This window comes from Trachemys scripta, chromosome 2 (assembly GCF_013100865.1).
Source record: "Trachemys scripta elegans isolate TJP31775 chromosome 2, CAS_Tse_1.0, whole genome shotgun sequence".
Lineage (NCBI taxonomy): Eukaryota > Metazoa > Chordata > Testudines > Emydidae > Trachemys > Trachemys scripta.
The window spans coordinates 63,883,380-63,909,189 of NC_048299.1; the positions used below are offsets into that span (position 1 = coordinate 63,883,380).

General features: G+C 40.1%; 1 protein-coding gene across 2 annotated transcripts in view; it reads right to left on the reverse strand.

Annotated features, from left to right (window-relative positions):
- Nucleotides 1-227: 227 nt before the first annotated feature.
- TBC1D5 (TBC1 domain family member 5) overlaps nucleotides 228-25,810 on the reverse strand; it is a 474,884-nt gene continuing 449,301 nt past the window's right edge. For both annotated transcript variants that reach the window (XM_034760748.1, XM_034760747.1), the window contains 3 exons: nucleotides 12,762-12,841; nucleotides 11,890-12,066; nucleotides 228-4,405 (listed from right to left, as the gene is read on the reverse strand). In XM_034760748.1, the coding sequence (XP_034616639.1) occupies nucleotides 4,109-4,405; nucleotides 11,890-12,066; nucleotides 12,762-12,841 (554 nt within the window). In that variant the 3' untranslated portion in view covers nucleotides 228-4,108. The remainder of the gene's footprint in view (nucleotides 4,406-11,889; nucleotides 12,067-12,761; nucleotides 12,842-25,810) is intronic.

Here is a 25,810-nt window from a genome sequence, read left to right on the forward strand (position 1 = left end):
AGTAATCACTTGTGTTTTCTAGCTCATGTATACAATTACAATAAAATAACAGTAATGAATGGTGATGATTTCAGTTCTATGTAAGCAATGGAAGTGCTCTGAGATAAACTGATGAAAAGTGCTATATAAGAGCTAGACATTATTTTCAAGCAGCTGTGCATCCCTATTTTGGGAAAGCAAAGTTGTAATATTTTAATCCCTATTCACCAGATTCCTCCCACCTTTTCTGTTGTTGTTGCTGCTGCTGCTGAGAATAAAAGCAGACGCCCAAAGAATTTGCATTTGTTAGTTCTTTCTTTAATAAAGCAGGTTAGACATTCTTCCAGAGTGAAGATACAAATTCCCACAACTAAATGAATACGTAGTCAAAATACGGTGACTGCCTTTCCGCAGTAAGGTATGACTGACATTACATGCACAAGACTTGAAACAATCATATGGTACAGACTTGAGATACAGTACAATAAGCCTCAAATTGGCTCAGGTATATTTTTTAAAGTCCCACATTAGTACTTATCTGTAATTTACAATGCATATATTTTCTATCAGATTACATGTTATCCATGAACATTATGAGCAGGTCATCTTTGGAAGAAAGAATAATCCTGTGTTTTAAAATGGCAATTTCTTCCTTGGTATAGTAACATAAGGCAAGATAGGGTGATTATCTGTCATTTTGTCCGAACTATAGCTATTTGGCTTAATGTATATAAAAAAGTCTAATGACATTTCCAGTATGATCAAACAGCAGCCACAAATGGTATTTGGAATGTAGAGGGACATGATATAACCAAAGTGGATTCATCTAATGGGATTCACTCAAATCTAATTTGTATTAATGTCTCTCTACTGCTGAGGATTTGTTCAAATCCCATGGCACAATAGAAATTCAGCCAACAGGGAGATTCACTGATTATTACAAACTTGTGAGGTTTAAAAAAGTTTTATACTTTCAACTTTGCTTAAAAATTTGATGTTAATGACATAACCATTAAATTTAAAGAATAAGAGAACTGTACAAATCACATTCTTTTATGGCACTGAGACTGTTCAAGAGAATGACAATGTGATCCCTGGAGTAAATGAACAGAAAACAAAAGAATGCTTAAAAAAAAGATTAAAAAATAAAGTGTTTTACCCCTGCCAGACTGCTGTGGTCACTGAAGATTTTGTTTTTATGGTACACAGTACTTCTTGATTCTCCAGATCTACGTAACACTTTCCCCAGCTTTACATATGTGCTTCCTGAGCAGCTTCACCTTTGTGCCCCATCAGCAACAACTCTAGCTGGAAGGGGTAATGCTAGAAAAGCCTGAAGGCTCTAAATTAACAGCTATTTAATCCCCCGACATTCGCACAAACTCAGGGATACAAAATAAACCTGCACAGAAGCATGCGGGTTAAATCCTGAAATGTTTTTTTGTGAAGCTGTAGAAATGAGAGGATCAGAATTAAACCAACATAAAAACCCCTCCAAAATGTTACGCGTTAAAGATCTTTCAGCAAAACAAACAGCCATCATGACTGTGCGGTACCTCAACCTGTCACGCACATGATGCTAAACCTGCTCATAACATTCCAGTATTTCTTCATTTTACAAGGCACAAATAATTTTGGAAGAATTATATGGTGGCTTTCGAATGTGTACGTGTGTGGCAGCTACCCTGTAATTATGTGATAATTACCATTTCATTTCAGTCTTCAACACTAGACCTTGTAAGAGCCAACTACAGTATATCACATCACCTAACTTTGAAAAACTGTATTTAACTCCAGTTACTTGCAGATGAATTGATCAATGTATGTACCATTTATTAACAACATAACATTTGCCATGCAATTACAAAGTTAGTGCATGGTAACACTGTATGTGTCCTGTAAAATAAAATCCTATAAACGTGGAGGGATTTTGTTGTTGTTGTGTATGTGGCAATTTAGTAACATTCTTTCTATAAGTGTATCTCCTCAGAGCTGCTGAAAAAGTAGGCTTCCATTTATTAATAATTTCTTTTTGTTACTTCCAAAGAGTTTAAGAATGATTATGGAATGCAAAAAATCCCACATGTATTATCAGATGCATTCCACATTTCATGGGAAAGAGATTTCCTTTTCCGAATAGAAAAACAATTTAGAGAGTTAATTAGACTCTTGACCTCATTGAACCACTGCCTTTTTCTTGACCAGCAATGGGGAAGATCATGTCATTGTATACAGAGAATACATGGTTAGTAGCATTGCGATATAAAGTGCTTTTAATTATGAGTGCCTCAGAGCTCTTTTCCTCTTTCCCTGGTAAGTTATGTTTACCTGATAGCTGGAAGCTGTTTTAATTCAGTCTGCTCAGATCTAACACCATCAGATGGTTAAAATTTCCCTAGCAAACCACTGATTTAGACATGTTAATCTCATTAAACAATAATTCTTCTCAGGGAAAGTGAAATTAGTCAATATAATTAGGGATAAGAGGTATAGTGCTACCTGTGAGGAGAAAAAAAATTTTAGGCAAAAAGAAATAGGACTCTGCTGTTCAAATCCCCATCCTTTCCAAAATTTGCCAGCTGGTTCTACTTTAACACAGTAGTGAGGAAGTCTTAAAAATGGGACATAAACGTGTGTCTTTAACCTTTACCAGCTATTATGGGATTAAAGATAAAGAACTCAGGACTCTACTACTGAGAACAAACCTGGTGGCATACCTAAATCAGAGCAAGGGCAAACTTCCTTTAGCTTCAGAAGGAAAGATCAAACCCAATCAAGCTATCTGCAAAGGGAAGTTTTCATCTCTCCATTAGCAGCATATACATTTTCATCTCTCCATTAAATTGTGAATCTCTTTTAGACACAGTAGTAGAAGTTTTCATTTTATCGCTCTCTTTTGTTGCAGACACCCCTAGGAATCCGAGAAGAGTTCTCCTTTGCCTTCTCTCCTTATCAGAGTAACAAACAAATTACTCCAGATTTTCAACAACTCTGTAATTTGGAATCAGTCTCCACATCATTTTCATTTTCAAACCACATCCACTCCTTTTCACAGCCATGCCTCCAGCATATTTCTATACCTCAGAACAGATGTGTTGACTGAGAACTAATGTGATACTTCAGCAAACGTCACCACTCAGATTCCTCTGGCGAGAGGAAAAGGAATCTCATAGTTCCTTGGAATTCAGAACTCCTGTGGGACAATGCTTCTAATCAAATAAATGGGGATAACTCCAAGTCACATTTCTAAGTGAATTATTTCTTAAACTGTAACAGAATTGCAATGAAGGAAAACTACAACACCATCCATCATGAATGGACTTGATTCTTATACATAAATGAGGCTGTACAGTTCTTAAAACATTTACAGAAACAGATTCCAAAGGAACACTACTCCAACACACAAACCCCATACCACCTCACTCAGAAATATTAGAAGTCTTTTAACTAGTATAGATTCAAGCTTCCCAGTGCTTTAAAGAGGCTATTTTAGATTTAATTTGGTGTTCTCCCATACCTGAAGTGCTGGTCTTATCTTTTATAGTTTCTCTCTACTAGTACTAGTCAGAGGTTTTTTCTGTGACGCCAGTAATCTTGATGCCAGTTGCTGAACCAGTTGCTGAAGGATGCTTTGCATCTCTTTGATTTGCCTCCCCTCATTTTATACCCATAATCTCTAGCGAAATAGTTCCCTTCCCACCCCGCATAAGCCTAACCTGGCATGTTGGAAAAAGTAAATGTATTAACTGTAGTTTTGTCTCCTCTCCTCTGGGTATCCATTAGAATATATGCTACAGGTTATTCTATGTGGTGAGAAACTAAGTAAATAGTACTATCGTTCTAGAAGGCGCTAAGATAACCCTACAACTAGCAGTAGTTCTATATTAGATCTGGATACTACTGCAGCTGTTAAGGTAATCACTACAAAACCTTTATACTCTTTGGAGGGTTGAAATATACTGCCTGTACCAAATTTGTGCTCTGATCGATTAGCTAGGCTTTTAGCAGCTGAAATGGGTTACCTATGTATACCTTCTGTCCCTCTGGGTCAGTCATCCAGCCCTGTGGAATCAAAGTTATTTCAGCTGAGGTTTAGTAACTGATCTCACAAGCTCTCCAAGCCGTTTAATTAGATGTCCAAGGGGCTGACAATAGTGAAGTCAGAATCCTTGCTATTATTGCTATCATCATCATCAGGGCTAGAACTCAGGTTACTAGAGGAGGCAGAAATGGAGCCCATGAGTGGATCAGAAAAGACCAAAGAAGAACGAGATGGAGCTTCATTCTTTGTTGCCGCCTCCTTGTGTGCCTGAAGTGACTGCTCGTGCTCAGAGACAGCACCTTTATTTCCCTCCTCTTCTTTGGAAACCAGGATATAGTCATCAGTGCTTCTGCTCTCTGAATTTCCGCTTGTTTCAGCTGTTGCCTGTGAGACAATAGCATGGAAATGATTTAGACTAAGTGGCAAAACTAAAAACCACATCTTTATTTTAAAATCTCTATTATACCCATCATTGTGATACTGGACATAGGAAAAATAAACAATTGTTGCCAACAACTGACATAACTCAAGTCTACTCTGACTTGTATGATCTCCACCCACGGACCTGACAAATACCCTTGGTACTTTAGATGCGCCAACAGTTAAATTCAGAGTATAAAAATGTATCTTGCACTGTGTCCTAAAGATCACTAAACAGGACCCTGGTTAGATACATGGAAGGAATTAATTCCAGACTCAAAAGCCCCCCTAGGAAGAATGACCCAACGCTCATCTCTCAAACCTCAACCCTGGGGAGAAACAGCAAGAGGAATTTGGCTCATTGCAAGCACTGCAGAAGGGCAGTTGAGGGAAAAATTATGTTTTTTAACTAACAAAACAGCAATGGCTAAAAATACTTGTTTACATTGCATGAAATATAAAGTTGAGAGAGAATAAAAATACATCACCAGGTACTGGACCTTGTACTGGTGCTAAAGTACTTCTCTCTCACATTACTGCAGTTCCCTATAGTTCTACGTAACTATGTGATCTTGGGATCTTATAGGTACATTATAGTACTGAATATTTGACATTTTTTCTGTTGGTTGATGACCTAGTATTAGAGAACCTTTGGCTTTTAGAAGTTAGTGTAAAATGATATTTTGGAGAGTGATCTGAATCTCCACCTAGCCCATGTGGTGGCTTGTTCACCAAACTTTTACACCACCTGGAATAACTGCAGTCCTCCAAGAGGTCCACGATTTGAATCATGAGGCTTAATGGCATATCCAGCAGAGCAGAAATTCTTTTATTAGCAAATTTGTAATCTGTTACCTTGAATGGATGGCAGACTATTTCCCCTTTCTTCCATAAGAAACATTAATATCATATTCCTGTACAGGAAGCAGTTTGTTCACCTACCAGGGATCATGACTGGATGCCTAGTCAATTTCATACAGCTGCCACTGAGTAAGAATACAATCTGGCAAACAGTCTGACATGGGATAAGCAGTGACTCCTTGTTAGCCTGAGGTGAGATGAACTTGATTCTAACTTGTTAGATTCACAGTAACACAAGAGTGAGAAAAGGGAAAAGAAGTGGAAGGAGCAGCTGGAGGAACATATGTGTCAGTTATGTACGGCTCAAATAGACAATGGTGTGTTAAGTAGGGGCAACTCTATTTTTCAGGCAAAGTTATATTTCCCAGCATAATGTAACTTTAGGGTAAGAGATGGGAAGCTTTGGTAGAGGGGAAAAAGAATAAAATAAAGGATACGGAACAGCGTGAATGAGATAGAGACAGATTAGTAATACAGTACCTAAAATTACGTGCATCATTAAGGTACTGGTGATCCATAACTTGCCTTTAGGTATCCCATGGGCTCCTGCCAAATTTATTTTACTGCAGTTACTGCTGATAGCCATTTCCCATTGTCTCTTGTTCATTACACAAGAGTACTCTCTTGAAAGTCCTCAGTCCATCAATGGATTGGGAGGACTGAAGTACAGGATATATAGGAAATTTATGCTACTAGCTATTATATAAGTAGTTACTACAAATTATTAAAAATTAACAAGGCAAAATATCAGCTGAGTGAAAAAGGTCAGAACAAAGAATTATGACTCAGTACCTCAAGAACAAAGAAAAGTTTGTATTAAAGGGGTTCCAGAGACATTTCCACTATCAGTATGGAATATTTTAAAAAATTCTTGCTTATATAACTTTAATATTAAACATTCTCATTTTTATTTATATTTTTTTCTATAAATAAATTACCCATTTTAATACTGTCTCTCCAATACAAATTGAAACATCTTACATTAGCAACAAAAATATGACATAAATCACAAGCAATAATAACAATTCATTATATAATTAATGGATCTAAAAAATTGACTTTAGCTGAATACTGTTGCTAATCTTTACATGCACACATCCCTTTTAAAATAACAATAATTAATTTTCCTTCAGATGACCATTATAAAATTAATATAACTCAAATTGAACAAATTATTTTTAAGAGTTCCTAAAACTATTTAGTAAGTTCATAATGTAGTTAAAACTGACTGGTTGTAAATTTCCTACTCCTTCTGTGAATTTAAAAAAATGTTTTCAGTACTCCAAGAAGTTACAAACAAACAGATCTAATTTACAGACAGAGGCACTACACTATATAAACACCTTTTTTATGATGAAACATCATTTCTCTTTAAATTACTGTTTTTGTTTCATCTGATCTATTTGAATTACCATCTTCATCGTCTGTCAGTTAATCAGCTATCATATCTAGGGCTCTGAGAACACAGACAGTGTAAAAGAACGGCTCAGCTCCAGAAATTAATCAACAGTTTCCTGCTTGATTCTATGGACATTCATCACATAGCATTACAGAGGGCCAGATTAAGGTCTTCTGGGGCTGTACGTTCCATTCCAAATTTCATGGCCTTCTTTTTCTTTTTACAACAGTAATGAAAGCTATTTTAAACACCCCTAGTTGACTTAATCCACTTTCCCCCGTTCTTTTTGGAAGCCCCTGACACACAGATACAAATTTAATTTTGAGCACCGAGTGTATTTTATAATTCCAGTCTGATGGCATCATATTAGCCACTATTTCAGTCTCCCCAGCTCTCTTGTCCAAGATGGCTGCTACCCTAGGGAACCAAAGGCATTACCTAGCAACACACTTACAAATAGGTTACCAGTGCTAGCGATCTTGAAGATATCTGTAAGGCAAACAGGCTGACTTCCTTAAGGCAGTGAACAGGCACGCCTTAGCTAGTTCTACTGGGGCCCTGCTACTGCAGTTTCCTAAATTCTGAAATGTGCTGTTGCCTAGTTGGACAAAAAGAAGCATCTCTTAGCTTCTTTTCTTTATGGTTATGTTCTTCAATTTTTAGGCTACCCAAATTTTGGGCCCCAAAACCTGCATTTGGTAGAAGTATGTACCCATTCCCTTCAATATGTTGTAAAGGTTTGGTATAAATATAGGTCTGTCTTTAGAACACACTATTATTTTGATGCTGGTATTTCCAGAGGTAAAAATATGTCTCCCCACTCCTTGCTCTGTCTGTTTCTCTTTCAGGAAACTCGTACTGACATGAACCATGTTTTCTTCCATCTGCTGCCACTACTGAATAAATGAAAAATGACAGAATTATACTTCCAGTAGCTTTTGAAAGTTAACAACCTTTCGCCTTGTGCCATATGGCTTCTCCAAACATTTTTTCCTGATGAATATCAGCTACTAGTATCAGGCTTATTTCAATTGCCTGCATACTGTGAACTAGCTAAAGCTAACAATAAGAATACATTTTAAGTAAGCCTAGAAAAACAGCAGCAATTCATTTTGTCTCTGTCTTGGGCTAGTTAAAGGAAAGATAATGTGTTAATTATACAATATTTAGCAATGCAAGATTTCTATTTATCAATTGTATTGCTACTGAAATTAATGCTGTACATCTTATTTGAGGTTTTTTCTTATTCCACTGCAGCAAAGATTAAAAAATAGAGCATTAGAAAAAAAAAAAAGAAGTCCTCCTTATGTGTGTAATTCTTTATAAAATGTCAAGTGCTGGAGCAATGTGCCACTATGCCCAAACATATATAGTAGAGTGGTATAAATAATAATATTTAGCTTTTATATAGCATTTTTCATCTTTGTATTGCCAAGTGTTTTCTTTACAAAGGTGGTCAGTATCACTATTCCCATTTTACAGATGGGGAAACTGAAGTACGGAGTGGGATGTAAGTTTCTCTTTTGGTTAATAAAGTGACAAATGACCAGTATCTAAAAACCACTGAAAGACAATGGGCCAGATTTCAATCTCATTTACACTAATATAAATCTGCAGTAACTCCAATGAAGTCAACTGAGTAACACTGGTGTGAGTCTAGTGTAGAGGAGACGAGATTTGGGCCCAAAATATTTTCCAGAGGTTCTGGAATATAAATGTAATTTCTACATAACAGACTCAGCAGCCATAAAAGGCCAGACTAAACAGAATTACACACGGAAAACCCCCACAAATATAGTAAAATTTATTTTGCTGGAAGTACATTAAATAGGAATGAAACTAAAGCAACACAACGTGTTCTAAATAATTAATGTTTAGAACTTTTTAAACTTTCTGCTGTATTCAGAAAATGCTTCCAGCTTGACCTGGAAACATCATTGTAGCACATTACCCTCATTAAGACTAAAAAGCTGGACTGTGGTCCTGTTTGGGAAAAAAAAAATTAATGCTCTCATTTCTACTAAACTTAGCAGTTTTTATCTTTTAATTTTCATTACACAAGGTCAAAACATCTTCTCTTTTTACTTGATTGTACCTAGTAAAGCAAAACACAATGTAGTCAGAAACAGCAAAGAATGCTGGGGTATTAATATTTCTTCTCAACCATAAGCAGTTCTAAAACTAATTTCTTATTTTTGTTACTATAATAAACTGATGCTCATTACTATAATTGGAGTTCCCAGAAGATGAGATGAGAGAAGGCTAATAAGAATAAATGCACTGTACCCTAAACTGTAAATGTACCATAATCTGCAGATATTAACCATTTAAAGCTCAAAACCTTATTAAATGTTTTATCAGGGTTAGATTGCACAACCCTTACTCACATTTGCCAGCAGTTACTCATGAGTAGCCCCATTGATACCAATGTGAGAATAAATCATTACCAGCCTGAGTAATGTTTGCACAATCTAACACAGTGCGTTGTGTTATACTGTATCTTTCATTTTATACTGTGAATCAATGTTAAGGATTATTAATAATAAGGCATCTGCCATTTCAATACTAAGGCACAAATATTTCTTATGTAAAGAGTGAGAAGCTATAGTACCAAAATAAGGGCTGTCATTAGACATGCACTCCCATATGCAATCCCATTGTGTCTGTGTTGGTCCCAGGATATTAGAGAGACAAGGGGGGATGAGGTAATATCTTTTATTGGACCAACTTCTGTTGGTGAGAGAGAAAAGCTTTCGAGCTTACACAAATCACAGATTTCATTACTGCTTTTACCGCTTTTGTTAAAACCAGACTTTTTTGCCATATTGAAGGCATTGGGTAAACCTGTGTTAGCCCATATGTACTCCAGTGGGCTACCAATGGTTTAATCACTGCCTTCAATATGGCAGAAAAGCCTGGTTTTAATAACCATGGTTAAAAGCTGTAATGACCTCTGTGATGAACTGGGAGTTCTTTCTGTACCACTTCTGAACTTTGGATGATTATATGAAATTGTATCAGGAAATTACTGCGTCATGGAATACCTACATGTATAGGGTTCCCCAATGAGTTAGCAGGGTTGTGCCATGCCTCTGCCAGGCCAGAGACAATGGTGATTAATCAGCACTCAGCGATAGTTTATTCAAAGTAAAATGCCTTGGGACAATAGGTTTGCTCTACCTGCGAGAAGACACTTTCTCCTCTTGTCTGAAGGGAGGGGAGCAGTGGAAAGTTACCAAAAGGCTGAACAAAAGAAGTATTCGATCTCAGCCGGAGTCTATTAAAGGACTCACAGGGAGGAACTGGGGGAGAGAGTCATTTTGCACCAGACTAAGACAAGGGAGGCTGCTGCAGTGGCAGAGTAGGCAAGGAGATGGAGGGCCCTGCTTGCCTGTTGGAATATAGATGGTCCCCCAAGAATCCCAAGAGAAGGATGAGCCAGTGAGGGATGCTGCATTTAGGATGTTTTATATGATCTGTACTCTCCTGTGCTTTAGCTGTTAAGAGCACCCTTAAGTATAGGTTGATAGATTGAGCAAAGTGTGTGTGTGTGGGCTGCTTCACAACTACTGTGGTGAACCTGAGGGATTTAAATTGTGAACCAGAAGCTTCACACCTTTTGGGAATGGAGTTCTGGGACGGGGTGTGTTTAAGTACTCGGAAGTCTTGAAGGGGGGCGAGGCAGCTGGACAGAGGGTTCAAACACTCAGAAAAGGGGTGCAGTTACAAGATCTCACCCTGAGTGTGTGTCTAGGGACTCCGAGATTGGGGCAGTGACTGGACTCTGTTCAGATTCCATGAGCTTAACACACCCTGAGGAGCTAGAGCAGAGAGGCTTGGATTCCCCTCACAGCAGTCCTAGCAGGTGGCCGTGAAGGGGGCGTTCACTAGGATCCATGACAACATCCATTCTAAATGAACTTGTAAACAAACGTAAAAGCCTTTTATCTTTGCATCTAACATAATTAAGTAAAATAAGATATATTTTATTTTTAATATTGAAATACGATTTTTAACAGCGGTTAAAAACAAGGAAATTTTTATTATAAACCACAACATCCTGTTTCATTAGGTTTAGATAAGTAATTCTTCTATTTCCTTTCATTCACTCCTTCAGCACGGCTGAGTTGATTCAACAAGCTGTAGTAGAAAACTGAGCACAGACTAGACTGGACCATGGCAATGATAATGCTGTTATTGGTTTCCCAGTGTTGTTGGTATTGATACTGGTGCTGGTGTATGGCAGATTTAACTTCAGAACTCTGCTGATGTGCTCTTATTGGGAATTATACATTAATCTGCATACATAGTTATTTGTTCATATAAAATCATAGCTCAACTAAATGACAAAAACCGTGTGCTATGCAGCCTTGTGCTACCATGGATGGAAATAAATCTATTGCCTTGTAACCATATGTTTTTCATGTGGGATGAAAGCATTGTATTGATTCAAGTAGAAAAGCCAACACAGAAACCTCAAACAACTGAAAGGGAATGGGAGGTTAAAGTGATCTCCTAGCAGTATCTTTTTTGGCACTTGAGGATAGATACATTGGTGCAATGCAGTAATCAGCTGTTGCATAATGGAATTCTAGAGGACAGAGGCAATGAGAATAGTCTACCCAAAGGAAAACATTTGCCTTCAATTTTTAAATCCCCAGCACCAATGATATATTTTTTAAAGACAGTTATAAAGGTATTTTCAATCTTTTAAAATAGGAAACTAATTTACTGAGAAGCAACCGAGATAACTATTTAGAAAAAACAAAAAACTGTACTTGACATACCTATTCACAAAGAGCCTAATCCTGCACCAATGTCGTCAATGGGAGTTTGGAAACTGACTTCAACGGGAGTAGGCTTGGGCTCAGAGCCTTATCTAGCAGTGAACAACATTGCCTCCTTTCTGATAATGGAGAATTCAAACCCTGGGAAGACTCATTCATCTAAGGGAGCTCTAGGTCTTATTTGCCATTGTATCAACTTATAAACAAAGCTATTTAATTAGAACAATTTTTTTTACGTTGCATTCTTAGGTAAATGTCTGAATCTCAAAAAAAATTATTTTAATTGTCAAGACAATTCGTGAAATTTTAGGAACTTTTGAAAAATGTTCTAAAGATGTTTATTGAATGCCACATTTTTTCCATCAGGATATCAGCAACTTGGCTGAAATGGATGTATTTACCTGAAGCGTTGAGAGGAAGTGTTGCTTTGCCATAACAGATCCTTTTAGGGCATCGCCCATCTCCTTGTTCTGACTGCTGGAACAGTAATGATCATCTTCTATTGTGATTTGCTCATTCTCTTCAGCCTCCAGCTGGCTCTGGTTGAAACGCAGGGAACCTTTTAAAATATCCTTGATCTGTTTGCCGAACAGGAGGAAAAATAATTCAGAACATTAGGAAAAATCTAAAATATCTGAAGCTTGGGCTAATGTACCCAAAGCAGACAGTCTGCCTTTCATGCACTATGTTGTTTGTAAATTATTTACTATATTTTTTGAAGAAGAAAACAATATTAATGGTAATACTTGCACTGGTTAAAGGATCAAGCACCAGTGAAACGGGGTTCTACCAGAAACTGGAAAACACAAAGTACCTAAGATATTTAAAAAGAACAAACCACCTATGCACTCTCCCCAACACTTAGATAGCTGACATACATTATGGTATTCCAGTTGAAAGATATTCTAGAGCTAACCCTAATGAAATAGTTCTTAGAGACAGATGCACCTTGTTTAATAATATTCTTGTTAAAGGCATGTAGTACTTTTCCCTCAGATCAAATTACATACAAATATCAGCTTTTTTGGTACAGAAGACAGAGGCATGGATACTGACTACAGTGTATGTTATGCATTGGAGGAGTGATGGTTAAAGCCCAGAACTGAGAATAAGGCTACCAGAGTTCTACTCACAGGCCACCACAGACTTCCTGAAATTGGGACTGGGTAGGAAACTTGACCTCTCTTTGGTTCAATTTCACCTCCAGAAAAAGAGGATTTGTAAAGCTTAATATATTAATATTTGTAAAGCTGAATTCGGTCAATATCTGTACCTGCTTCAAGCCTGCCAGGGATACCAGAATTTCATCTTCTTTCTCCAAGTGTTCCTGTAATATGACCTCTTGAATATTTCCTGCAATACAAAGAACAATATTTTCCTAAATGATCACTTAGTACTTATCTGCCAGCAACTTACAGTCAGCATGAGCATGCTCAGAAATTAGCACCATGTCTCATGCAAACAATCACACACATACAGACCTACAGCTTGGCACCTTTACTTACTGTAGAAGCGGATTAAAAACTTGGCTGGCCAAATCTACGCACCAGTCAGAACTCCCACAATGATGCTGTGCTATTACCAGATTTGACTGCCAATTGAATTAATCAGGACACACAACAGACATACTATTCCTGATCCCTAGAAGAAAGCTGATGGCTATAACCTTCATGATCTCCACAGATATTAAGTTAGCCCTGGTCTACACTACGAGGTTAGGTTGAAATTAGCCGCGTTAGGTTGATTTTATAAGCGATGCGGCTACACAACCAACCCCGTTCCGTCAACCTAGAGGGCTCTTAAAATCGACTGCAGTACTCCTCCCCGGCGAGGGGAGCAGAGCTAAAATCAACCTTCTTGTGTCGAATTTGGGGTAGTGCAGACGCAGCATTGTGTAATTTGACAGTATTGGCCTCTGGGAGCTATTCCAGAGTGCTCCAATGTGACTGCTCTGGACAGCACTTTTAACTCCGATGCACTAGCCAGGTAGACAGGAAAAGCCCTGGGAACTTTTGAATTTCATTTCCTGTTTGGTCAGCGTGGCGAGCTCAACAGCACAGGTGACCACGCAGTGCCAGAATTGCAAATGAGCTCCAGCATGGAGTGAACGGAAGACACTGTATCTGATTGCTGTATGGGGAGAAGAATCTGTGTAGGCAGAACTCCGATCAAAGAGAAAAAATGTTTATATATATGCCAAAATCGCACAGGGCATGGTGGAGAGGGCTTCACCAGGGACACACAGCAGTGTCGCACGAAAGTTAAGGAGCTCAGACAAGCTTACCACAATACAAAGGAGGCAAACGGTTGCTCTGGGTCAGAGCCCCAAACATGCCGCTCTGGGGGGGACCCTACCAGTATCCCACCCCTGTCCCGGGGGACCCCGGAAGGGGGGGGGGGGGGAAATCCCACGCAACATGGAGGAGGAGGAGGAGGAGAATTTGCAGCAGGCAAGCAGAGAATCCGTTCTCCCCAGCAGCCAGGACTGTCTCATCACCCTGGAGCCAATACCCTCCCAAGGCGGGTTCCTGGACCCTGAAGGCGGAGAAGGTGAGCCCACATTTGTAACTACACTACAGGAGTCAAAAGCAATTGTGTTTAATGTTTGATTTGCCCTGAAGAATTGGGATGCATTTGTGGCCAGTACAGCTACTGGAAAAGTCTGTTAACGTGTCTGGGGATTGAGCAGGAATCCTCCAGGGACATCTCCATGAAGCTCTCCTGGAGGTACTCTGAAAGCCATTGCAGAAGGTTTCTGGAGGGCTGCCTTATTTCATTCTCCATGGTAGGACTCTTTACCACGCCAAGCCAGTAGTAAGTAGTCTGGAATTATTGCAGCACAAAGCATGGCAGCGAATGGTCCTGGGTTTTGGTCGCATTCATGCAACATTCGGTCTTTATCTTTCTGTGTCAGCCTCAGGAGAGTGCTATGGTCACCTGGTTGAAACAGGGGAATTTTTGTAAGGGAACAGTAAAAGGACCCCGTTCATGCTGGGCTGTTTGTGCTTGGCTAAAAGGGATCATCCTGGAGAATAGCCATGCGGTGTGGAGAGGGGTGTGCTGCACATCCAACCGAAAACCGCAGCCCCCTCCTTTTAAATGGCAAACCCAACCGCATTGCTTGCTATGGGAAAGGAGGGCGCTGCAGTTTGAAACCATTCCCACATGTTATGAAGGTGGAAGAAGCCAACCCCATGTACCTTTTGGCTTACCATGGCTGCCTGGAAACTGAATTCTGTTGCCCACCTGTGTATGATGTATCACCATACCAGCAGGCGCTCAATATAAAAGGCAAAATGCGACCTTGTACCTAAAGCAAATGTGCTGTCTTCTGTGAATTGCTTGATTCACTGTGAAAGAGTCTCCCTTTTGTTCTCAGAAATGTATCTTCTTAAATTTTGCTCTCCCTTTTCATCGCCCGTTCAGGTGCAAATGTTTCTATGCTCCCCGTATCATCTCTGTCCCTGAGCTTATCACAGATTAGAAGACGAAAAAAATGCTCTCACAATGACATGTTTTCAGAGCTCATGCAGTCCTCCTGCATTGATAGGGCACAGCTGAATGCATGGAGGCATTCAGTGCCCGAGGCCTGGAAAACATTCAGTGACTGTGATCAGAACACGCAGGAGGAGATGCTGAGGCTAATGGGGGAGCAAACGGACATGATCAGGCATCTGGTGGAACTGCAGGAAAGGCAACAAGAGCATAGACTGCCGCTGCATCCATTGTATAACCGCCTGCCCTCCTTGCCAAGTTCCATATCCTCCTCACCCAGACGCCCAAGAACGTGTGTGTGTGTGGGGGGGGGGCTCCAGGCACCCAGCCACTCCACTCCATAGGATGGCCCAGGCAACAGAAGGCTGTCATTCAAACAGCTTTGATTTGTAGTGTGGCTACAACAGGCAATGTGGCCTTGTCCTTCCCTCCTCCCTCCATCCCCTCCCAGGCTACCTTGTCAGTGATCTCACTTTTTTTTTTTTAATAAATAAAGAATGCATGGATTCAAAACAATAGGGACTTTATTTCCTTTGCCAGTTGTGGTCGAAGGGGCGAGGGGATTGGCTTACAGGAAAGTAAATTCAACAAAGGGGGTGGTTTTGCATCAAGGAGAAACACACACAACTGTCACACGGTATCCTGGCAGTCATGAAACTGGTTTTCAAAGCCTCGCTGATGCACAGCGCACCTAACTGTGCTCTTCTAATCACCCTGGTGTCTGGCTGTTCAAAATTGGCTGCCAGGCGATTTGCCTCAACCTCCCACCCCGCCATAAACATCTCCTCCTTACTCTCACAGATATTAAGGAGCACACAGGAAGCAGCAATAACAATGGGAATATTGGTTGCACTGTGGCTAACCTAGTCAGCACCAGCGAGCTTTTAAATGTCCAAAGGCACATTCTACCACCATTCTGCACTTGCTCAGCCTATAGTTGAACTGTTCCTTATTACTGTCCAGGCTGTCTGTGTATGGCTCCAGGAGCCATGGGAGCAAGGGATAGGCTGGGTCCCCAAGGATAACTATTGGCATTTCAACATCCCCAATGGTAATTTTCTGGTCTGGGAAGTAAGTCCCTTCTTGCAACTGTTTGAACAGCCCAGAGTTCCTAAAGATGCGAGCATGCACCTCTCCCGGCCATCCCATGTTGATGTCGGTGATACGTCCACTATCAACCAGCCCCACTGCCACCATGATGTCCCAATTGCCACAGCCCATGCTTCCAGGAACATCTGTGTCCATGTCCTCCTCCTCAATTGTCCTCGTGCTGGTGTCTCCTAGCCAGGTTCTGCACATACTGCAGGATAATGCACGAGGTGTTTACAATGCTCACAACAGCAGTGGTGAGCTGACCAGACTTCATGCTTGCCGTGCTATGGCGTCTGCACGGGTAACCCAGGAAAAAAGGCGCGAAGCACTTGATTGCCATTGCTTTCAAGGAAGGAGGGAGAGGAGACTGACTACATGTACCCAAAACCACCCACGACAATGTTTTTGCCCCATCAGGCATTGGGAACTTAACCCAGAATTCCAACGGGCAGCGGGGACTGTGGGATAGCTACCCACAGTGCACCATTCTGTGAGTCTATGTTAGCCATGGTATTGAGGACACACTCTGCCAACCTACTGTGCTTAGTGGGGACATACACGATCGACTATATAAAATCGCTTTCTAAAGATCGAATTCTATAAAATCGATCTAATTTCATAGTGTAGACATACCCTTAGAGAATCTAGTCAGCTGGCTGCTTCCACTTTCATCCCCATTCAGGTGTGCAACCTTCCTAACTTGAGCCTGGAAATATTTCAGGAAGCACTTAGGAATATACACAACAATAGTATCTGTGGACCCCTTCAATTCATTTAAGTGTGCACTGTGCAATTCTAGTTCTGCTAGTTCCTAATGCCAGCACTGATGCAACAGTTCCCTGGGCCTTGGGTACCAAGAGTGAAATCTTCACCTCTACTCCCTCCCCTTTATTCTGGGTAAAAGAGCCGGAGCAGAGTAAAGGGAGCTTAATAGTCTTATATCTGCCTGGAGAAGGAAGACAGCTGAAAGTCTGTTCTTCAAGGATCCCCCTTGCAAGACCTGGCACAGGGGATTTACCCAGTCCAGGATGGATATTTCAGAGGAAGTCCCACAGTACACAGTGCCATGGAGATTTTGGGCCATGCTGTAGCCCACAGGGGCTACCATAACTCAGGTAGGCCTCCAGAGCTGATTAAACTATGCCAGGAACCTCTTCATCCACCTTAACCCTCCACTCTCCCTGGGCTTTGAGTTCTGTGCCATGCCTCTGAGGCACAACACAGAACAACAAATTTATGCTTGACACCTGCTGCACTGGAATGCAACGAGGGAAGGGAAAAGATTTTCTGTGTCCTTCCCCACCCTACTGTACTAAGCTTTATGCAAATCTATCCCTTTACTGGCATTCATCTGGGAACAATGCTTTGCTACTGTGAATAATGCCATCATCCTAAATTCTTGCTAATAAAAATGTTATATCACTAACACCATGCCCTGTCATCATCAGCATAAAAAACAAAAACAAACAAAAAAAACCCCCGTGCATGTTCAGGGCAAGAATGAATGAAAAGTCAAAGCTTTTGTTACAGACATGACTGACAGGGATAAAGATGATGGTGGTGTCAAAAGTGACTGAATATGGGACTGCAGAAGGTTTCATAGGAGAGAAAAGGAGTACAGTTTGGCCATATTAAATTTAAGATTAATACATGCAGAATGAGATGAGAGACAGTAGGGATGAGATATAGAACTGGGTCAGAAGAAGACCGGTTAAAAAGGCAGATCAAAAAGACATTGGTGTAAAGATGGTAGTTCACATCATTGACGGTAACTGAGACCAGATCAGATCACCCAGAGATGGATGTAAAGAGAGAAGAAAAAGGGGCAAGTGTGACCCTAGGCACCCTTGTATTCACTCCCTGCACACTAATAATATTTGTACAAAATATGTCTTGTGAAATATATCATATAAAAGCTAGCATCATGCTGGTTATTAAGATCTTTATAAAAATGTATGTTTTAACTTTACATGTGAAGTTAAGAATGACGTTACTAGAGCATGTTTAAGACAAAGATATTCCAGCCTAGGTAAAATTGATAAATAGGTCTGTTCTAGACAAAGAAACTTGGGTTTGGGTTTACCTCAATTACATATTAGCTAAACCAGTGGGGTTATCTTGAGCCAGAATGCGAGAGACCGAACTAACATGGCTCCTGAAACCCAGAGAGAGACTGAATCCCCAGGAGGCCTTCCAGATTTGTACGAAAAAGAAATTCCTTTGGGAATACAAGGAACAGAGAGAGACTCCATCTCGATCCTTCACCTTAAGGAGACAAAGAAATCAAGTGATCTAATCTCTGAGATAGGTCCTGGCCAGGCCAGCCAGTAAAAAGCTGGAAAGAAGACTGTGGGTGAGAGGAAAAACCATCTTGAACAAAAACAATCTTGCTAGATTAAGTTTTAGCTGTTTAGATTTGTGTTTTCACTTTTATTTGCTTGTAACCATTCCTACCTTCATCTCTTTTATCCATGCTCTTTTGTTAATAAACCTGTTTTATTTTTTACTATAAACCAATTCAGTGCTGTGTTTGAAAAGATGGATCTATTTACCCCCATTACATTAATAAGCTATGTCTGACAGAACAGTGAACTTCATATCTTCTATGATTGCACAGTGAGAGGGCATTGCAGAGAAACATCTCTGAGGAGCTTGGGAGCTGGACTTTGCTGATTGTTACCTGCTAGGCAAGGTCTGGGCCAGGTATTTGCTGGTGAGGAAGGTGATTTGCTGCCGCTGTGTCATGGAGCAGACACAGAGTCTTCTCACCAGCAAAACTCACTCTTGTTGAGGCAGAGAGGTAACGCTGTCTCACAGCTCTGGGTATCTCCAGAAGCATGTTACAGCAAGAGACCCCATAAAATGGGGAAAGGGATGGAGATCCATACATCAAATGAGATGCTGATGGAATGATCAGAGAGTTAGAAGGAACAGAAGAGCCATGAAAGCCCAGGGAGGAAAAGATTTCAGGGAGTAAGGTGTAAAAAGCAGTTGGGGGAAATGTGGTGAGGTGGCCTTGAGTTACTAGATTACATGAACATTATTTAGCACCAGCACAGTGCAGTTTTTAAGAAGTCAACTGTAGCTGTGTACTAGAACAATGGACTAAAACATAAGAATGAAAACTGGATAGTGACAAATGTTAATTCTACGATTCCAAGGGTACATTACAAAGAAGCTGAACTATGGAGGATGGAATTAATATGAAGCTAGATCCCTTTGCAAATATGTTTCCTTTTTTCATTATTTTGGTCTGTATTAAATATTTTCCTCCTGCACTGCTGCAGTCTCGCACTATATTAAATCAATGGTTTTCAATCTTTTTTCATTTGCAGACCCCTAAAATTTTTTGAATGGAAATACAGACCTCTTTGGAAATCTTAGACATAGCCTAAGTACCCCCAGGAGCCTGCAGACCACAAGTTGAAAACCACTGTTCTATGGTAACGACAACCTTTTGAGGACCCCCTAGGCATAGTCTGTGGGCCTCCAGGAGTCCGTGGACCACAGGTTGAATACCACTGAACTAAATAATTGGTATTAAAACTTTCTGGCAGAGTTTTAAAATGTGTCATATATGGCGATATTACTTTAACTCCTGACTCTGATTATTTCCCAAATAACGCTTGTCTTTTTACTACAGAAAGTTTTGTAAACTATCCAGCACCCAAAATACATGTTAATATCTGGGGAAAACAACTGATCAACGGGGAACCTGAATCATCAGGCTTTAGTTGGCTTTCACATTTTGCAGGGTTTTTATGTCTCTATAACACTATTCCTCCCCCGTCTCACACACATGCATGGAAACGTGTTATAAAACAAGTATGTACAAAGACTAACTGGGTGGGGTAGAGAGGAGAAAATAAATAATTCAGAACATACCTCAGATGTGGGACACTGACCTTTAAAATGCTATGAAAATAAGGCACAAAATAGAAGATCAAGGCACTCCACATGATGTGGAAATAATCCATTGTTATTTCTGGTTTTTAATAGCTACGGTTTCTTAATTCAGCAAATCAAACCTTGATGTGGTAACGCATGAATAAGAAGGAAAACTCCCATCCCCAGTTCTGCCCCCAGCTCTGCCGTCAGCTCAAGCTCCTCTGCTGAGGAAGCTTTGGCTGTGCAGGAATGGGGGGAAAGGGGCGCAAGGACAGATTCCATTACTGGTAAGCAGGGTGCGGCAAGAAACTTTTGGGCACCACCATTCTATATTAAAGCTTGCGCGTGCGCACACACATCTAATTTTATTGATTATTTGATAATTTTTTTTCTATTCATACAGCTGAATGGCCATGTGATGAAGTTTTTTGCTTTAAAATATTTATACTATCATGGAACTGCAATTCCTGAATTATGATTTTTTCATAATATAATAAAACCTTTATGAAAGTGTGCATTAGTATCAACCCCAAATCAAAGAAAATCTGAGAGCATCTTCCTATCTGCAGAATAAACACAGATATGCACTGAAGAACAACTGAATTATATGGCTTATAAATTATTTGAAAAGCCAAGTAAATCTATTTCTGTGCTATACATATTTCTATTACAACACTGTTAAATAGTTGTTGTAGTTCAAAGGCTATCAAAACCCCAGGGAAAGAGCAGGACATGAGCCATATATAGCTCAACATAAAGGACAATGGAGTCACACGCACTCTTCAGAATTCAGCTACCATATCAAATAAAGGCTGCTTTGTTTTCAACAATGGCGTATTTACGAGTGATACCTCCTGAAAGTGTTTTGCATAACTGGTTAGGAATAAATCTCAGACACTGGTTGTCAAGCAAATGCTTCATTTAAGTACTGTAGGAATCTCACCAAACAATCAATAACTATTCCCAAGGAAGATAATGTAATTTGCTCCCCAAACGCGGCAAATTGATAAAAATGTTGGTTGGAAACAGGTTAGCTGTTGTAGAATTACAATGAAAAATAAACATACATGTTGTAGAAATAGTTGTAGAATTACAATGAAAAATAAACATACATATCTTGCTCTCACACTTACCCAAACTTGTAAACAATACCCCATGAAAATTCACTCTTGAAACAGGTGTTGAAAAAAATTCAAGATTTCAATTTTTCCCCTCAGTGAGAAAACTAATTTCTGAAGTTTAAATTAGACATTATCATTTTCTGTATAAAGATGGAAGAGTAAAATAATCCACTGTAGGTCCTAGCTACACTATTTAGAGAAGACTTGTGCTCTTTGATGATTGAGCTCATATATATTGCAAGATGATGTGTAAAGTTAAGATGTAGTCACTGAATTCCCTAGACAGGGAAAGAGGCTGGTTGAAACCTACTAGATTTGCAATACAAATTATCTGTATGAATATGCAAAAATGGTGTGCACTGTGCCTAATTAGTTTTAGTTTCCTATTAAATAAGTTCTAATGCACATTGAAAGACTATCAAACATTCAGTACAGCTACTGGCCATCTCCCTCCTTAGCAGTTGCTATAACTGTTGGAGTGGCTCCTACTTCAAAAGTTACAGCTGATTCTGGAGCAACTGGTCCTTAAAGAGCAGGCCAGATTTAGAACCAGTTGCAACTGCTGTGACCAGGTGCTGGCCTTAGACAGCCACCCAGATGCTGGCCACCAGCAAAAATTAAAAACAGCAGCTGCATTCATTGATCTTTCTTCTGCTTATGATACTGTATAGTGCAAAGGTCTCCTGCTGAAGTTATCAGTAGCTTTCCCAACCAATCAACCATCAGACTCATCATAGAGATGTTGAGTAACAGAATATTCACTGTGCACCTTAGTGAATCTACCAGCAAATTACAGAGACTGAACTATGCCTCCCAGAAGGATCCGTTTTAGTGCCTGCACTTTTCAATCTCTGTACCAGTGATATTCCGGTCACATCATCCTTTAAATTCATCTATGCAGATAACATTACGCTAGCAACACAAGTGTCCTCTTTGAAGGCCACAGAAATGGTCATGAACAACCACCTCCGGACTGAAACGCTCATTTCTGCCTTCCACTTGAATAACCATGAAGCCAAAGTTCCGCTGAAAGTGGACTTTTGTGATCTGCCTCTTTTGCGTAACCACAATCCACGGTACCCTTGAGACACCTTGATCAGATGCTGAGCTATCAACACCACCAAAAAGATGATAAAGACAAGGGTTAACATCATCGAGAAGCTTGCTGGCCTATCCTGGGGATATGATGCATGCATGCTTCAAACCTCAGCACAAGCCCTGATCTTGCCAACAGTGGAGTACTGTGCACTAGCTTGGTGAAACTGCTCCCACACCAATCTTGTTGACACCAGTTTTGCCGGTCATCGTGCCAGCCAACACTAGGTAAGACACTGTTGTGGTCCAGAGTACAACAGCAGCCTGGCCGCTCTTCACCAATACTTCAATTCAGTGCTGCTCTCCCGACTCAAATCCAGGAAGCCTTTCTGGATTCCCACGTCAGCGTGGCAGATCAATGGAAAGGACACCAGCCCTTGCTGGCTCAAATCATGGGCTGCTTGTGACATCCCAAACAAAACCCTGATTGAAAAATAAAACAAAAGAAGTCCTGGGATTCTGCCTTCCTCACAGGCAGTGGACTGCACTCAACCATGTCTAGACAATGTGTGGAAGGTTTGGATATCTCTTCCACAAATGGAAAATCAAAGAATTAAATTGTGACCACAGTGAGGCACAAACCATGCAATACATGACAGACAACTGCTGCATTCCCGTTTACAGTGGTGGCACAAAGGGGATCCACCTAGCTATCCCAGAAGCATTAGAATGGCTTTCAAATCTTAAAATTAATTATAATTCTAGCACCTTGCTTTTCAAATGCCACACGAAAGAAGAATACAGACTCTACAACAGTGCTTCTCAAAGCCAGTCCGCCGCTTGTTCGGGAAAAGCCCCTAGCAGTCTGGGCCAGTTTATTTACCTGATGCATCCGCAGGTTCGGTTGACCGCGGCTCCCTCTGGCCGCGGTTTGCCGCTCCAGGCCAGTGGGAGCTGCGATTGGCTGAACCTGCGGATGCGGCAGGTAAACAAACCGGCCCGGCCTGCCAGGAGCTTTCCCTGCACAAGCGGTGGCCCAACGTTGAGAAGCACTGCTCTACAAGAAACACTTCCTGAACTACCTTTCTTGACTATACTCTACATCTTTGGAAAAAAGAGAGCATAATGATAAGGACAAAATAACACCTTGAATGGAATTTAGAGGAGAACCAGGAAACAACAGATCTGTAAATTGGTCTCCAGAACCAAGGAAGATACTGCGAGTACCACCTCTCCCACTAAAAAGGAACTGCTTGGAATGTATTAATTTAATCCCTGGATACTGAGCATGGCCATCTGTTATGTGGAAGATTTTTTTTTCAGCAGTAACCAAAAGAAGTTGTCAATAGAGGAAAACTGTGGACATAATTTCCTGGATTTTAGAAAATTATCACTTTCCAGAAAAAATGACTAGACTACAAAGCCACTGAGTGTACAACAAAGGATGAGCTGCTTGAGTCAGTTAAGAACTGTTGTGATAATTGAAGACATAAGGTGAATGGAAACATATTCTAATGTAGACACCAACTACTGTGGCACCCTATGGCATTCTGACCAGTGAAAGATGGGGTTCCATTTATTTGATATGTTAGAACCTGGAAGTAGGAAGAGACAGTAATGGACTGAAATTTGCTGTTGATAATCAGAGGTGGCAGAGAGGAGGGGAACCACTAAACATGAGAGATCTCTTCAGTGTACTTGTCCACTTCACTTCTTCATTTCCTCCTCTGTTTCCACACCCATTCTTTATGGCAAATGTCTCCCCTACTAATCTCCACACGTATCCTAGGTCTCTTGTGGCATTTACATGCAGATAACACCTTCTGAGAGGAACTATCTTGAAACAGCTGCAGGCTTTTCTTATGATTGCTGCCTTGCCAGTGTTGGCTCCTGATCAATGATTTGTGCACACTAACACCGTCAGGATCACATTAAATTTCGTTTTCCTCTTTACAGCCGTGGCTGTGATTACCAAGAACACTCTTCAAAGTCAGAATGAAGGAGAGCTAGCAACTTGCAACATTCCCATTAGCAGTTTAAACCCCTGGTAAGGGATACTTAACCTGGGGACACCAAGATGAAAGATGTTTCATTTCAGTTCTAAATCTTTCCAAAACAGGACTAGAACAATTGAGTTCACGCCGGTGTCAGGGATTCAATAAGATTGTGTGTTTGATGCTTCACATACAAATCCTGCAGTGTGACACTTACTGAAGAAAAAGGTTTATAGGAAAGATTAAATAGATGCTAATACTTCCAAGTTCCCTAGTATATCCGTAATGACAACTTCTATTTCAGTAGCCCTACAATGAAGTGGAAAACATGAACTGGTATCTCAGTCTCATTTAATCTTAAAGTTCCCCATTTTCCTTGTATTTTATAGAAGAGGCTGCATTTTCCTTATAACTGGATTGAATATGAAACTGGAATCCATATACCTCATTTAAAGTTGGCTATCAGATCTGAAAATTAATATCTCTGCATGACCTATGCAGACAGACAATGCAGTATGATACATAAATGTTGATGCTTATTAACAAAACCCAACAAGTTTCCATTAGTTTCCTTTGCTTTTCATAATTAACATCCCCAAATGACAATGAGTGAATTAGTTTCATTTTCAAGCTAATGGGTTTATGAAAGGTTAATTGTTTTGCATATGAAGACAACACTATCAAGGAATCAAAATCTCATCCACCTCTCTCTTTTGTGGGTGCCATCTTTCAATAAATCTCCATTGCACTGTTTTCAAAAGCAGTGCCTAAAAGGGTTTAAATGATAAAGGATGTGGGTCTTTGAAATGCAAATTCATGAAATTTAATTTTTTTTTATCTGCAGTATAATGAACTGGTATTGAATGAAAACTGATTGCTTCATCTGACAGATATTTTGAGATTAACAAACAGCATTGATGAATACAGAGGGGCAAATGAACCTGAGACTGAGCTACCTCTTTATGATGTACATTATTCAGTGTGGCCACAGACTGACCTGTGTTCACTTAGTGTAAACTTAACATTGTAGTGCAGACTACATTGTTACTCGAAATTAAAGTCATCATAAGTGTGAAGTCCTGAAACTGAGGTAACAGAAAACTGTATATTGGTTAAAAGAAACCAATATTTCAGACTTCCTCTGGCTAGTTTTTCTTGTGTTCTTCTTGTAATATATTTCATGTATGTATTTGTATACAATATACTTATAATTCATACACAGTAGTCACCTTTAAAAAGTCAACTATTTACCAACAGTTAATGTGCTGTTGTGTCAAACACCAGTTATTCTCCCATAAGTAAAAGAGAAAGTGGTAACTGTTGATTTTTTTTTTAATAGCTCCTGCTGTACATATAAATATACACATGTGGTCAGTGTAGAGGTGCACTAGCCCAAAAGCAGCACCATGCTTTTGGAAGGAGTGCAAGGAGAATGTAGGCACTGTGCCACCTTTTGACAGCTTGCAGTGTGTTCTCTCCCCTATGAAAAAATGGCAATGGCAGTGGTACCAGACTTAGACTAGTCCTTGGCTGTTGCAGAGTGGCACCAGGGGATGCACCCCATCTTTTGTACTTGTGCAAGACTGGTCACAACAGAGCCAAATATGTGGAGGCTTTATCTATGTGATAAACTGTATTTATGGCACACCACCAACTGCCTCTCTTGCACTCTGCCCATCAAACCATCTCTACTCAGG